The 15,321-nt window shown below is 35.2% G+C and overlaps 3 protein-coding genes across 6 annotated transcripts; 1 reads left to right on the top strand and 2 right to left on the bottom strand.

Annotated features, from left to right (window-relative positions):
• Positions 1–6,006: 6,006 nt before the first annotated feature.
• LOC18588517 (initiator tRNA phosphoribosyl transferase family protein) lies at positions 6,007–9,872 on the bottom strand. Of its 4 annotated transcripts, none has more exons than XM_007012976.3 (7): positions 9,444–9,872; positions 9,170–9,339; positions 8,078–8,744; positions 7,291–7,391; positions 7,097–7,205; positions 6,874–6,933; positions 6,007–6,537 (listed from the first exon to the last, which is right to left on the bottom strand). In XM_007012976.3, exons 1-7 carry the CDS (start codon positions 9,724–9,726, stop codon positions 6,377–6,379), a joined length of 1,551 nt encoding a protein of 516 aa, XP_007013038.3. In that variant the 5' UTR covers positions 9,727–9,872; the 3' UTR covers positions 6,007–6,376. The 4 variants fall into 4 exon arrangements, with proteins under 4 accessions (XP_007013038.3, XP_088665771.1, XP_088665769.1 ...); XM_088809645.1 differs by having other exon boundaries at positions 9,170–9,334; positions 9,554–9,711; XM_088809643.1 differs by having other exon boundaries at positions 9,554–9,689.
• Positions 9,873–10,483: 611 nt separating this feature from the next.
• On the bottom strand, positions 10,484–12,579 carry LOC18588516 (senescence/dehydration-associated protein At4g35985, chloroplastic-like). Its single transcript, XM_007012974.3, has 5 exons — positions 11,921–12,579; positions 11,486–11,610; positions 11,204–11,370; positions 10,959–11,043; positions 10,484–10,859 (listed from the first exon to the last, which is right to left on the bottom strand). The coding sequence occupies exons 1-5, from the start codon at positions 12,488–12,490 to the stop codon at positions 10,691–10,693; spliced, it is 1,116 nt and encodes a 371-aa protein (XP_007013036.3). The 5' UTR covers positions 12,491–12,579; the 3' UTR covers positions 10,484–10,690.
• A 752-nt stretch (positions 12,580–13,331) lies between these two features.
• On the top strand, positions 13,332–15,258 carry CB5LP (cytochrome B5-like protein). The gene is made up of 6 exons (XM_007012973.3): positions 13,332–13,481; positions 13,741–13,843; positions 13,948–13,988; positions 14,191–14,268; positions 14,374–14,465; positions 14,806–15,258. Exons 2-6 carry the CDS (start codon positions 13,765–13,767, stop codon positions 14,870–14,872), a joined length of 357 nt encoding a protein of 118 aa, XP_007013035.3. The 5' UTR covers positions 13,332–13,481; positions 13,741–13,764; the 3' UTR covers positions 14,873–15,258.
• The last annotated feature ends 63 nt before the right edge of the window (positions 15,259–15,321 follow it).

The raw sequence follows: 15,321 nt of genomic DNA, 5'->3' as shown, positions 1-15,321 counted from the left end.
AAACCAAACTTTCTCCCTCTCTTTGATCTGTTTTGAAGAATGAGAACATCGAACACTTCCTAAAATTATCACAAATCATTTTCAAACATTGCCAATTAATTTCTTGTAGAAGATTATTGACATAAAGACTGTTCACGCAGATCCTTCTTCTTTATTGCTAGATTATTCTTTACTCTCGCCCAGGGATAAATTCAAGAATTTTTTTAAATAATGTCATAATTAAAAAATTAATATGTTAAATTCATAAAGTACAAGTTTTAACATTAAATTAAAGAAAATGCATATTCAATACATTCATTTAATACTTTAAAGTAAAAATATCTAAAAAAACTATAATTGTTAATTTTTCATATTTTGAAAACGTTGTATGAAATATTAGTAGAAATACTATTAGATACATCTTTTTCAAAATATATCACCAAGTAACTATTCATCCACTCGTCATAGACATGAAATATTTAAAAATTTAACTTGTATTAAAAATTACTTACAATTGAAACTTTATTGAGTTGTTTTGAGAAAGTAAAAAACATAATAAAATCATTGTAAGTCTCAAGAGTAAGACTTGAGTTTTTGGAGAGAGAGTGGTTTAGGTTTTGATTTTTTTATAAAATCTTATATTATAAAAAGAAATTTTATTTATCTTTCCCTGTAGAATTTAAATATTAATATATAAATTATTTTGTGATAAATCTACCTTTTGATAATATTTATTTTAAAATATATATATATTTAAATATTATTAATATATAAATCTTTTAATAAAATCTACCTTTTGACTCCCACTACCTACAAAATTGTAATAAGATTAATGGGTTCATAATATTATTAAATATAAAAATTTTAAAAAAATAATATAATAAATAAATATTTTTTTAATTGCGACACCACTCCCATAAACATGGGTCCGCCCTTGCTCTCGCCTAACGATTAATCTCCTCTTAGAAGACAAAAAATACTAGTGTCAATAGAAGTCATCAGAGTAGGTATAATGTCTTTTTTTTATTTTTTGGGTACATTGATTAGGTATATATGGTGTGTTAGAGATATATATGTCGAAATTATGCCAAGGAGTAGTTCTTTGTCGTTTAATTTCCAATAGGTTTGTTCGTTTTAGTATCCCCTTGTAAACCATTCTAACTCTCTTATATAAATTTTGTTTTATTTGACCCATCAAGAGAAAGTGAGGTACCAACGATTTAAACAAATTATCAGTTACCAAATTGGCATACATTCATGCATAATCAATGACGTAGGAGTGTAATAATATTATGATGATAGATGTTAATATTAAATAAATTCAAATTAGTGTTTTATTGTATGAAATGGACATATCAATTTTATATATTTTTTTCTCAATGATTTAGATGAATCCCGAAGAAGAAAAAAATATATTTGGAATCGAAGTCTTAAGCCTTAACTCTTGTTAATTTCAATGTAAAACCAATTAAAAACGCACCAAAAATCCTTTGAAGAGTTTCAACCAATGACTCAACGTCTATGTGTTGCCAATAAATATCTATTGATATTGGGGATTCACATCATAAACGTGTGAAAATATGATGGCGAAGGCCGGTTTTCTCGGCATGAACTTGGTGAGTTATTTTATGGGCCTATTCCCTCGTGGGAATTTTCAAGGACAGCAGATAGGATTAGCCATTAAATTAAATTAAATTAAATTAAATTAACCCATCACCATTCCCTATGTATGTTAGGTTAACCAAAACTTGGATGGTGTTAATTTCAATTAGTGGACTTAATAAATAAACTATATTTGTGAGACAAAGTGGGATTATTATTATATAAAACCCAGCTTTAAACAAAACGAAATAAACCGAGACAGGCCCACCTCTAAAGCTTCATCTTTCCAAAATTTAATAAGAAATAAAAATAATCCCAAATCCCAACTTTTTTTGAAATTTTTTCTAGTATTTTATAGGGGGCCAATTTGAAGGGAGATAGTATATGTTATTCTGATGAGCAATAAAACATATGAAGCATGTGCCAGTCATGAGGTAGCTGGAGAATTCATCGTATCTATGCCTAACTTAGTACGAATGGAATTACCAAAACCAGGGACGTGGCTAAAGTGGCCGGAAACCAGGGACGTGGAGCATTGCAAAGTGTACATTGGGAGGTGGGGGAAAAACAATTTCGTCATGTGTGCTTTTGTGAGTATTAATTATTTGAGTTGGTTCGTTACCAAGCCACTGCATATATGCTCATGCTGCAACTAAAGCCAGCTAACAGTAGATTAATGGAATATATAAAATGTTGGTTCTACAATGACAGGTGAAGTAGGTGGCAAAGTTTTAATTTCATAGATCAGTGGTTTTGGAACTTTCTAACAAGGATTTATTTACTTGTTTTCATTTTGCAAATGCTGGGAGATCTTTGTAAATGCTGTTGCAACTTTAGAAGCTTACCATCACCTTCCAATAAAAAAAAAAAAACACTTTAGAAGCTTACTATTAATTAAACTTTTTAGAAATAGTATTTTGATATTTAATTTGTTGATTTGACCTTAAAAAATGCATTAAAAGGAAAGTCTTTTTCAAAAAACAATTAATTTCTCACTAATTAGTATTCTTAATTAAGAGTTAAGACATTACTGTTAACAACCGGGGAAAATTTCTTTTCAGTATGCTTGCAGTTGCAGATATATTTGTGATGGGTAGCTTTTTCAACCTGCAGAAAATAACTTGCTTGTCTATATTTTTTTTTTTTTGAAATTAATCATTTCATTCCTGTAATGAAAAGGAAAGAATGGAGATGCCCGAGCTAGTCTTCAACGTTCAAAGACTCGCGGTGGCATGATCTCCACCAAAACACAAGTGGTGAGCTCCTAAGTTTCCTACACACAAAGGACATTTGGATGAGGCAGAGGAGCCACTTACACTTTCGATCTGTCAAGAACTAAGTGACCTAGATTCGAAGCTATACATGAACTTTCCTGTGCAGTTAGAGTAGATCATTCCCTAAAAAACACTGTTATAATTAGTAACATATCCTGGAGCAAAAGAAGACCACTACTGAACAGCAAAAATAAGTAGCATTGGAGTCATGCGAGATCATTGATCAGACACTCCCTCGATTGCTTCGACATCATCTTTACTCTGTTACAGACAAGCAGCAAAACCCAGGGTCTCTGACGTCCAACAAAAGCAGTTGTATAGTAGTATCCACTTCCCCTAGTGAACCCTTTTATGAAACCTGCACGCAACCGACAGTGGCGCCTGTGAATGGCCCCACACCAACAAGCAACGAACAGCCCTTTCCCTGCATCAATTATCACAGCAGGCCCCGAGGGAGCATTGAAACTTGGAGAAGCATCCCACTCATGTGCAGAAACCCAAACAGAACCCTCCATTCGAGCATAGCCAGACCTCAGATCCACTCACCCCACTCTCGCCCCAAATGCAAGGTACTGATAAAAGTCGATTGATTTCTCAAGTAATAATTCTACAAATTCGAATATGTTCACGAAATTTTGACGCGACATCGTCACAATTAATAAATTTTGAGTATAACAAATGATCGTTTATTAAAATTAGAATAAATCAAAGATAATATGAATATTATTTCATTTTATTATAAATAATGCTTTGTTGTTCTGGCCTTTTGTGGATGAGTGACTCAGAGCTCTGGCCTTTTCTGGTTCTCTTATTGACGGTGTTAATTTGTGGATGCTAGCCTTGGCCATCTGGTGCAAGGTGTTATTTTAAAAGTTTTGTGTTGGGTTTACGCACGGTTTAAAGTGGCTGTTGATAGTTCAGTTAATATCTTTTTGTATAGTTATATTATGTTTATTTTGCTTACAACCTGCTGGAGTTATATATGTAATGATGTATAAATTTGGTTCTGGGCTCTTGATTGTTTTTGTTCATATTCATAAGAGGGGCTTTGTGAGGATAGAAAGGTAGAGGAACAACGGAAGGAATTTTTTTTTTTTATCTGTATAAGAAAAGAGTGTCGACCAACTCATCTGAAGAGGGGTCTTCTGACGTTCTTCTTATGATAGGAAATAATTACATTTCCTATCTTTTTATGAATACCAACTAATGATGTAATTTCAAAAGGAAAAAAAGTGATGCACATCAAAATCTCCTCATCTTTATTGATTGACACTCAAACAGTGTGGCACCAGATTCCAGAGAATAATTAATAATTGTACCAAAACATCAGAATTCATATTCCATTCATACCATAAAAAGAAAATATCAAGGAATGGACATTCTACTTAACACCATATCAGAAAAATGAAGAGTAAAAAAGATACCGATATATATATATATATATATATGATAAGACAGGGTTTAGTTGATTAAACCAAATGTGAAAATGGGACAGGTTGATCTTCACTTTAATTGTAAACCACTAATTTTAAGACTACTTTAATTCCACGCCAGTATAGTTAATTGCAGAAGCTAGTACTGGCATAATTGATGAATCCAAAGAGAAAAAGCTTGAAAGTGATGGTGATGATGATCGTGGTTCTTGCTGATCTCTGGCTGTGACATGACCTTGGTCCATGGCAAAGCAATTAGGCTTAGGCATGCTTCAATGGACAATGGGGACCTCTCCATTTAGACAGTGACAAAAGTTAAAATCACTAGTATTATATTAGATTGCAAACAAGACAGGAAAGAACTCTCCATCTTTTTCTCGATGCCCTTTAAAAAATCATAAGCTTTCCATTAAGTCAAGAAAATGTATAATATTACCAGCCGTTTGATCTTGGCCTTTCATCTTTTACTTTTTTTTTTTTTTAAGTTTAAAGTTTTACCTTTTTTTGTTGCACTTCGGTACCAGATATATTACTGATTGTCTTGTTTAAAATTTTGAGTGTAAAGCAACTATTTTAATGGGTCAAGATTGATGTTGGCTTTATACTTTATATGCTTATTTCTATCCATTACGGTTTCCAATTATGGGCATGCAAAAAGTTGATCACGTGCATTCAGAGACTAATTCCGCTTGGATTGGCTTCGTTGTCCCACTGGGAAAGGAGGAGGGAACCATTGTCCAGTTTTAGGTTCTCATGGTGTATCCCAAACTCATAATCATAAACAAACTTAGGATTTATGCTAATAACAATAGCATTATTAATCTTCATGTGCAAATGGGATAAAAATAAAAATATGTCTGTACTTTTAAATATACCATGACGGCTAATCTAAAGCCCACCCTCGATCCTATCTCTACTTTTCAAGTTTTTTATTGGCGGAGATTCCTTCTGCCATTCTTAGCTATAAATTTGCATCTCCATTTCTTTTTTGCTTTTTCTTAAGTACACAAAATAACAACAATATTAACAATATTGCTAATTAAGGTTAATTAATAGATGATGTGCTCATAACACAGACAGATTACTCAGAACAGAAAAAAAAAATGGACGGTGGGTTCTTGACGAAGCACCACCCATGGGAACTAAAACTGGGCCAGAGACAGCTCCAAAGTCTGTACTATGTTGTTATTATATATAGTATTATCCTTTTTTACTATCATGGAAAAAAATATCTTTCTAATCTTATTTATTTGAAGTTATCCTTTTTGCTTTTGATCTGAAATTTTGCAAATTGCAAGTCCAGTGAACTAAGCACATGGACCTAAACCCCCTGGTACTACCTTGGACAAAAAAAAAAAGGGGGGGGGGGGGGGGGGGGGGGGGGGTTAGAATGTGTTTCTTTTATATGAAAATGGTCTTTATAAAAAAATTGAATGAGAATCAGAAATAAATAAATAATTTGTGAAACTGTAAAACCTCCATGCAAAAGAAGCTAAGCAATTCCCAAAGAATTCAAGCTTGCTTATTAAGGAATTTGATATAGGGGTTGTTACAATTAAAGTTACAAGCTACTTCTATTGTGATTATTATTAGTAGTATTAACTTTCTGATTATAAGTTAATAGCATTCTTGATTTACTATAATCATACTTGTACTTGCCTTTGAGACTCGAAGTGGCCCATATCATACAATCAATCAAACCCAACAAAACAAGAAAGGAGAAGAGACCGGAAAAAGGGCAATTTCCATGGGATACAACTCACATTTAATGCTGGTGGTCAATAAAAACACCTTATCAGAAAACATAGACTTGATACGAGAGTCTGATACAACAATGTTCGTAAAAGGTTATTGTCCACCTTTTTTTTTTTTTTCGGTACATTGTACTATTCCCTTTCTGACTTTACCAAAACATTCATTTAATTTCTATTGGTACATAAAATATTCATTAGAAAAGAACAATGCAAAACTTTCAGTTTTCACCAAAGATCTTCTGGCTTTCCTGAAAACTACAATTGAGTAATAATTCTGCCAGTCAGTATCATTTCAGTGTATACATCTGTAGAGAGCTGATCAAACATCCAGGAATTAGGCGGCTCTTCCAGTATTAAGAAAACTGAAGACTTGTTTGAGGTTTCCTCTGGATGGCCTGGCCTTTATTGCAAATCTACAAATATACACAAGTCGTCGCCGCATCTCACATTTCGTGATACATGTCTCACTGAAGGATTTGCCACCATCAAAGGACCCTGAAAAAAGGTGAAAAGTTGAGAAATCACCCAAGAACTTTAAATTCAGAAAACAAAAGAATGATGCTAAAACCAAGCTATCGTACAAGGGTGTGATAGTTGCGAAAACTATAACACAGTAACATCCTTGGAAGAGGTACGTCTTGCAGAGAAATGCATGACTGATGCATAAAATATCCTTAACATCCCTGCAGTCATGTGAATCCCAAAATAATAGCTTTGATTTGGTTGTTTGTAAAGCTTTTAAATGAAGCTTGGCTTCTTTTTATTCTAATACACAAAGGTAAATATTGTAAAGTTAGTGAAATCATGTAAAGTTAGTGTAAGATAGCATACCTTCATCATCAAATAACAATATCAAGATTGCCAGACAAACGCATACACTAATATCTTCCCCTGATAACAGATGCATAAGAACATGTTAGAGGATATTTCAGTGCTATCCAATATCATACAAACAAATCAATCCATTTTATTTTCCATACTGCAACGATACAGAGCTCAACCAAAGGTGGTTGAAAAGAAAAAGATAGTTTGATTAGGAAAATGGGACATTTACCATCATAGCAACATATAAGAAGTGTTCTCCCTTTTGTAACATTTAGCTTTGCAAAGCTAACCGCGGAAGAAAGATTATTAAACAAGGAAAACCGATCCAATTTTGAATTCTGGACAGAAGAAACAAAAGTAAGCAGGAAAAATACAAAAATGATAATAAACAAACTCATGCTTCCCCTTCACTTGCATACAGACCACAATAGGAAGATGCAAATATGCTTCAGCCTCTGAAAGACAGACGGAAATTGACCTTTGATCACAATTCAATATGCAATCAACATTAGATGCATTTTCAGCTGCACCACATAAGTAAAACAATGTATTAGGCACTAGAAAATCACACAAAGAGCTCACTGCTTGATTGGTGTCACTGACACCAAGGATAGAAAGAGAAATAAACAAGTAAACAAAGATCTGATTCTAGTCTAGCAAATACATACACTGCAACCACCATAAACTGTCCACTTTTGGCACCACCATCACTATCATTACACACAACCATTTTCTCCACTCTTCTAAAGAATTCAGCATCCTTATCAATGTTACATTAAATTCAGTCCTACGGGATCAATTGTGTGGAATTTCATTGTAGACACCAAGTTCCCAGACAACATGCATCAACTCACTTAGAATCTCTAAGGGAAATTTGTCAACTAAACTGCTTCATCCATCAGCTCATTCACCAATGAGATAGAATAAAGAGAAATATGAACAAAATCTCATACTTGGGAAAAGATTAAAAACAAGTGCTTAACAAATTTATCAGACAGGTTGACAGAAATATGTCACCTACTCTTTTTGATTTTAGCGTGTACGTCAATCTCAGTGTGTTTCTTTTATAAACTTTACCAAAGGAGTAATCTTGTGGGGATCATCTACATGTATAACCAAAAAAAAAAAAAAGAAAAACAACAAATTTTTGTAACTAAAAGAAAGTAGTGAGAATGGATGACCAATGCAAGGAACTGCCAATTCATCATACCAACTTGAGATGAGCCCAGAGCAACATTAGTAGATCCTAGCCAAAATATTCCACATTCTCCATCAGAAGAGCTAATGTTAAGGTTTGAAATATCTGAACATAACAGGGGGTCTAAACAAGGAAGATTAGGTGAAGTTCCAGATATTGTGGTCTTGGCAGTGATCTGTGGAGTATTCTGCCCCCTTTGAGCACGATATACTCTGTCCTTCTCAACTATATCAGCAACCTTCTGGTTACACAAATCTGGCCCGGAGCTAATAAGATCATAGGCATGATTCCAAAAGAGATTAGGAGACAATCCCCTAGCCCAGCTTTCTTCATCATCTCCAGCTCCTGGTATATAATTCCAGCTAAACTCTGAGGTAGTCCTATGTTGAGTTACACCAGTCGAGGAAGAGGCAGAAACAAGAATTATTGGCGTGAAATCCCAAGAATCATGATCAGGTACTTCATTTATCCAGATGACAGTTTTCTGAGAAATCCATAAAGGACGCAAGGGCTTTTTTAAGCACGAGGCAAGAGCCGCAATATCAGCCCCACTCGCATTTAGGTCTTTAGTCCATCCTTCTAACCGATCCTCAATTGCTGCCTTCTCTGTCCCAGAAACCCAAAGGGGAAGGTGCAATGAACAATCCCAATCGACAGAATTCTGCCCTGCATCTGAATCCTGTAGAGAAGCAAGTCAGAAAACAGGAACAAGACAGTGCTTCTATGTTTCTACCAAAATGCAGTCACTTTCAATCAATGAGGTAGCTTTCTGTGCATCACACCTCAACCCAGAGAAAAAGCATAAATGCAAGTCATGCAGTCTCAGCCCTAAACCTTGATCAAGTTCTTGTCATATTAAAAATGATACTTACTTGAAACTTGATAGATGCAAAGAGCATTTTTAGGGGGAAAAAAGAAATTCCTTCACAAGAATTTTGGCCATTAAGAATTAAATGACTCGGGTTATTATGTAAACTCAGACATTTCAACGAACACAAAACCTGAAATTTGACAACCGCAAGCAAGATTGAAAACAATACTAAAAATGATGCAAAATTCAACAAAATTGATAAACTTTAAACAGAGAATATTACCAATACTCACCCGCTCCAGCAACGAGCCATCATCATTAGATTCATTACGCGACTTGTTCAAATAATTGAAAACAGAGCGATTCAAAACACACGTCCAAATAGGTATTGTTTTCGACATACTATCAGGGAACCGCTTCCCTCTCCGCGTCGAATCAACTATAATACATCCTCCTTTCTGTCCTACCAATAAATAACAAAAAAAAAACCCAAAAAACATTCATTTCAAATTACATCAACAAAAGAAAAAAAGAGAAAAAATTTAACTTATTTATTTCTGTTTTTACCGGCGAGAAGGGCGATATGGAAATTGAGACGGGAGGTATTAAAAGACCAATTATTGGTGTGACCGTCGGTGGATTTAAAGTAACAAGTGGACTGAAAGTTCGGAGAATACCAGAGACCGCAACGGAGGTTGGCGACGAGGGGGACTTGGGGCCACAGCTGGGAGATTTCGCCGACAAAGATTGAGTCCTCGTAAATTGATCTTAGTGCGTTGTAGAGAGTGTTGTCTTTGCGTTTTATAGCCCTCGTCGCTCTGTATATGCTTAGCTTTGCTTCATTTTCCATTTTTGACGTTTATTTGCCGAGGTTTTTTTTTTTTTTTTTTGTCTCCTTTAGGGTTTGGGTTTTTCAGACACAGCACGATTTGGTTATCACATCTACTTTGGAGAGACGATGCTGGTAAAGTGACAGGTGACCTGGTAAGTGCAACTAATAACTGAAAACTGCTATCATGAAACGACTGTCGTTTGAGTTGGGAGGATCGGCGCATCCTTGAGCCAGAGGCCCAGAGTGGTAGCTAAAACGCAACACTTTTGGACCGCTCTGGGCCGATTAAAGAGCGGTTCTTATTATTCGACCTCTAGTTCTAGTAGTAAAGAAGTATATTTAATTTAATAATTAGTAACAAAAGAATTGCCAAAATGGATAAATTAGATTGATAGGGGATTTTGATTGAAATCTTGTGTTCTACTAATAGTATACTTTCTTTTATATACAAAAATAATTTAAATAAAATTAAACAAATTATAAATTTAAATTATGATTCATTTTGCTACTTCAAAGATTTTTATAGACTATGTTGTGGTTCAATGGTAAAAAGGACCTTCATAATTTTTTTTTAAAAAAAAGGTAAAAAGGAAATAGGAGAAATCAATGGAGAAAATTTTAGTCAAATTGTTTATGGGATATGCATAAGCATAATTAAATTAATTTATCTTCAAATAAATCAAATTAACTAAATTGATTATCTTGCTTGGTACATGATACTGTTAAAAAGTTGCTTTTGTTTGTGAAAAAATAAAAAGACTTTTGGGGAAATACGGACAGATTCAATATTCGTATATATAGACAATTCCAAACACAGTTACATGGCAGAGTACTTTGTTATCCTGTCTGACATGCTTTAGAATACTCAAAGGATTTGATTCAGTTTCAATGTGAAATCCATGCATCAGTAGCATTGCTGACATAAAAAACATATAGCCTTTTAAACCATTTTTGTTTTTGTGGAACAGGAAAATCACTTCAATCAAGGTTTCCTGCTTTTATACTTGGCCGCATTGTTCAATAATCCAGAAGTGGCAGTCGATGAAGGAGTGATTGCCTTCCTTATCTTGAAGATATTCCAAGCAGCGCTAGCACAATGCCCTGCGGTTGCCAGCACATCTTCAGTGGCCTCCCCCGCTCTTTCACCGAACCTGGTGCTCAAACCATATATAAACAGGAATCAAAATAGACAAATTAATTACAAATAATGGGAAATGAAAATTTTGTGTTGCAATTTTTTGTCTCCTTACCTCTCAGTCATCACTCTGGTTGCTGCAGTGGAGGTTGCAGAAAAGGCTTGCTTTTCAGCAACTTCAGCTGCATCTAGAACCTTGTCTGCCATGCACAGAATGGAAAATAATGCGGTCACCTTACAGTTTTCCAACCAGTGAAAGGATGGGATATTAAGATTCATATTTTGTACCAATGCTATGTACTATACTCCCAATTTTAAAGAAATGAAGCGCTATAATATTTGGCTTTATCGATTACTCACTGACAGCATCAAGGGAAGCTAAAAGAACTTCTCCTGGAACCATGGATAGGAGAGCTTTCCCAGGTTTGGAGTTAACCAAGGGTGCCATCACTGTTCCGCTAGCGACACCAACCATGTCAAGCATTGCTTTGCTCATCTTTTCAGTCATTTTGGACAGCTTTCTCACACTACACAATAGACAGTACCAGAGGCAACAATAATGTGTGCATCTTTTTGACTTAATGGAAATATATGCCATGTTCGCGTGATAATTGAAAAGAAAATTTTCTTGTCTTAGGATACCGTTTTAGGCTTTTGTTGGCTCCACTCTTCCTTGTGGCCCCGCTGTTTCTGTAGCCATTACTTGCTGTGATCCCTTTATTCTCCGCAGGAGCTTGCGTTAAAATGATTTCCCCTCCTTTCTGAACCTGCTTTTTCCCTTCTTTTCTTTAGATTGACTAACCAAGGCAATTCAAAGCGAGGCAAATCTTTTTCATTTTAGGCTTTTAGCGGTTTTGCCAATGAATGTTTTCTTATTGGTTAGTATGGCGTAAGAATGCAAGTTCACTGATTAATACTGGATTATTCATGCCTAAACTTAATTAGTATTTTGTTTTCCAAATTCAGATAACTTAATTGGGATGATTAAATGCTATGTACATATACTTAGCTATCTAGAATGAGGATGACATTATAAATATGCCTAGGCTAGATTGATTTTGATGTTCCAAAGCAAACCTGGGAAGTATAAGCATTGGTGCATATGAAGATTCCCTTAACAATCTGGCCGGTTCCTCCAGCAATGGCCTTTGCCAAAAAATTGTTGTAATCTTCAATTCTGGGGGCATACACCTTCCAATCAACATGTTTATCCCCAGTTGAAGCTGCACCAGAAAAGCACGAGTGGTCCTTCAAAAACGAGTCCAACAAGCTGCTACCATACTGCCCAGAAAAGGTCACTCCATAACTCAGGGGATTCCCATCTTTCATCGGCAAGGAAAACAGGTAGTGGAACGAATCAAGCTTGACTACTGGCTCGTCTTTTGTCAAAGGCCATTGGAGATCCTCCCCAACTTTGACGATGGTAGCAAGAGGAACACCCTCGTCCAATATCCGGACAAGTGTGAACACACCCTTGGCGAGTTCCAAGGCTTCTCCTTCATCCATTAGATGAACCGTGCATCCTGCAATCTGCAAAAGAACCTCCAGTTGGAGATTCTTGTTTTCCGGGTATGCAAGAACAGGTTCAGTTGAGGAAGGCTGCATGGGAGCGGAGGTTTTGGAACTCTTAGGCCTGAAACAGCCCATTTTTCTGTTAACTTTTTTCTTGAAGGGATTTAGTTCGGATATAAAGGGACAGGCACGAAGAAAGGTGAAAAGGGGAATTGGGTAACAGAGGAAGTTTTGCTGTGATTGATTCTTTGTTTGTAACTTTATTCTATTCCTGATGGATAAGACGCGCTACGACTGTTACTTTCGGCGGAGGCCAAATGAGAGCTTGACATGCAATTTTTTTTTTAAGTAGTTAACTGGAAGAACATGAGATTGAAATTCGAAATTCCCTTTCATAATTAAATTATTCTTTGGTAATGCTTCGAAGGCAATTTATACCTTGCATTTTGGAACTCTATATTATTAACTATAATGTTACACAAACCACATGCTATCCATGCATTGATGCTGTTCATTTTGTCCAGAGTGGAGTTGTCTTAAACCTTGTCAACTGTACTAATCAATCAACAGGGGAGTCTTGCCCAATCCATCCTCCTGAAAAATTTTACAAGCCAACTTAATTTCAATCAAGAGTTAAATATTAAACCAAGAAAAAAAAGTTACTATAATACTAGTAGTATTTGTGTTATGATGTATGTTATTTCTAATTATTTTGAAAAGAAAAAGTAAGATTTTTGGCAGGTCCTTTTCGAGTTTGGCTCAACGTAAAACATCTCCTTTATCTTACCTTAGGAATTTATTAAATATTAGACCAACTATTAAAAAGAAAAATTCCAGAATTAAACCCAATTTTTTTTTATTTTCAAAGGCTGTAGTATTTGGTAAAAAGAAAATGCAATTTTCATACGCCTTCTAATTATGGGCTTATTCAGGCTTTATCGGTTGACCCATTTCCAGCATGTGGACCTGACAGGGAAGCAATAAAAAAAAAAAACCACGAATAATATCACATCAAGGGACAGCGAAGTCAAAAGATTCTACACTAGGAGAGGTTCGCATCGGCAAATCCGTCCCCAGTCACATGAGCGCGATCGCCGGACTGCCAAGATTCGAATCCGTATTCCAGGTGAAAACCTTTTAGCTTTTACTCTCTTTAAGTCACTTCTTCATTTGCATTTCAAATTTCTAGCTCTAGAAAAAACTCTTTCATTTCTCTCTTTTCTCAGTTACCCAAAACCCTCTTTTTTCTCTTGGCACATGCTTTTAAGCATCCAATTACTAATGAACTGTCTGCTTGAAGTTTTTGACGTTAGTTTGCATCTGGGATTATCTCATTTTTCTCTATTTCTTTAAAATTGCCGATGGGGTAAATCTGGGTTGATCAGTAAAAAGAAGCTTAATTGTGAGATATGGCAATAGCTGTGATAGCATTGATTCTGGGTGTCTTACTTGGAGCTTTTATTTTGATACCCCGGCATGGTAAATCAGGTAATCTTCAGTTTATTGTGTTTGTCTCTTTGTTTTCATTGTTTTAATGTTGCAAAAAAGTTATGCAGATTTTCCTTGATTGATGAAAGTTTGTTTCAATGCAGCTCATACCAACCAGGTTCAATCAAATGGTAACAATTCTAAGGTAAATCATGGGAACTTTGAAATAAATTACTTACATTTTTGCAGTTTTTAACAGTTCAAATATTTTCATAGTTTGTACATTTATTAATCTAACATATCAGTAATAGATTAGACAGTATTTCATAGATGCTTAGCTGCATTGTTAATGTGGAGGTACGCTAGGTAACTCCAAACTCTTTTTGAATATTCTTCTTTTCTGTTAGGCATCTAAATCCTACAGTAAAACAGAGGTAGCTCTACATAATAAGAGGACTGATTGTTGGATCATCATTAAGGACAAGGTAATTGGTGACTTTGGCTTGATGCTATTCTTGGAACTTGCAACTGCCTACAATACTAAGATATCTCACTTCTGTTGTTTGTTTTACTATATTTAACAACTGCAGGTTTATGATGTTACCTCATACGTAGAGGAACACCCAGGTGGTGATGCCATCTTGGCCCATGCCGGAGATGATTCAACTGAAGGGTTTTATGGGTATGCATTTGTTCCTCATTTGGAAATACTTAGAAAAATTTCAAAAGTTTCATGTTGCCTCTTTCAGTTTTGTCCCCTCTAGGATTAGTTAGCTAAATTCTTCTTTGTTCTGGGCTTGGCTTTTATGTATGTCTAGATAGGATTTGATGCATAAAACTGGTAAATGAGGATAAAATCTATGTACTTTTCAGCTTGCAAAGTATATAATAAATAGTATATTCTTATTCAGTTTACTCTATTGTACTCAACTGCAAAGTTTGTCATGCATAGCATTATAAGGATTCTTTATTATACATCCAAAGCTTACTTGGTATTTCCATCTTTTTATTGTCTGTGACAGGCCACAGCATGCTACCAGCGTCTTTGACATGATTGATGACTTTTACATCGGAGATCTTCAGAAGTAAATTACAAGCACTCCTCCATCGGGTTGTAAAACTAGGGAGGAGAAAAGAAGCACTTCTGAATATTCTTCTGTTGGCATTTCTGCCTCACAAGTCTAACATTGTTACGTGCTGTGCACACTAAAAGTTCCTTACTAGGAGAAAACTTAGCAGTTATTGATCTCTTGCACTTAAACTATTATTTCTCCATCAGCAGAATAGTTTGTGACTTCTCCTTGCTCTGATAATCTTGTTGCCTTCAAGGAGTTACATGGGAAAACATATAGAAAGAGGGTTGCCGTATAAAAGTGTTTTGTATCGTTTGGGTATATGTGCTCTTCAAGTTTATTCTGAAAAGCCAAAATTCTGATTTTTCGAAATTATTATAAATAATTTTATTATGCTGTGAATGTCGGGGTCCAATCTGCCACATGCATCTGTGATCTACCGTTGCTATGGCAAAGAGATTAATT

The sequence above is a fragment of the Theobroma cacao genome, chromosome 9, assembly GCF_053813885.1.
Source record: "Theobroma cacao isolate CCN51 chromosome 9, ASM5381388v1, whole genome shotgun sequence".
NCBI classification, from domain to species: Eukaryota; Viridiplantae; Streptophyta; class Magnoliopsida; order Malvales; family Malvaceae; genus Theobroma; species Theobroma cacao.
This window is presented reverse-complemented; position numbering and strand designations above follow the sequence as displayed.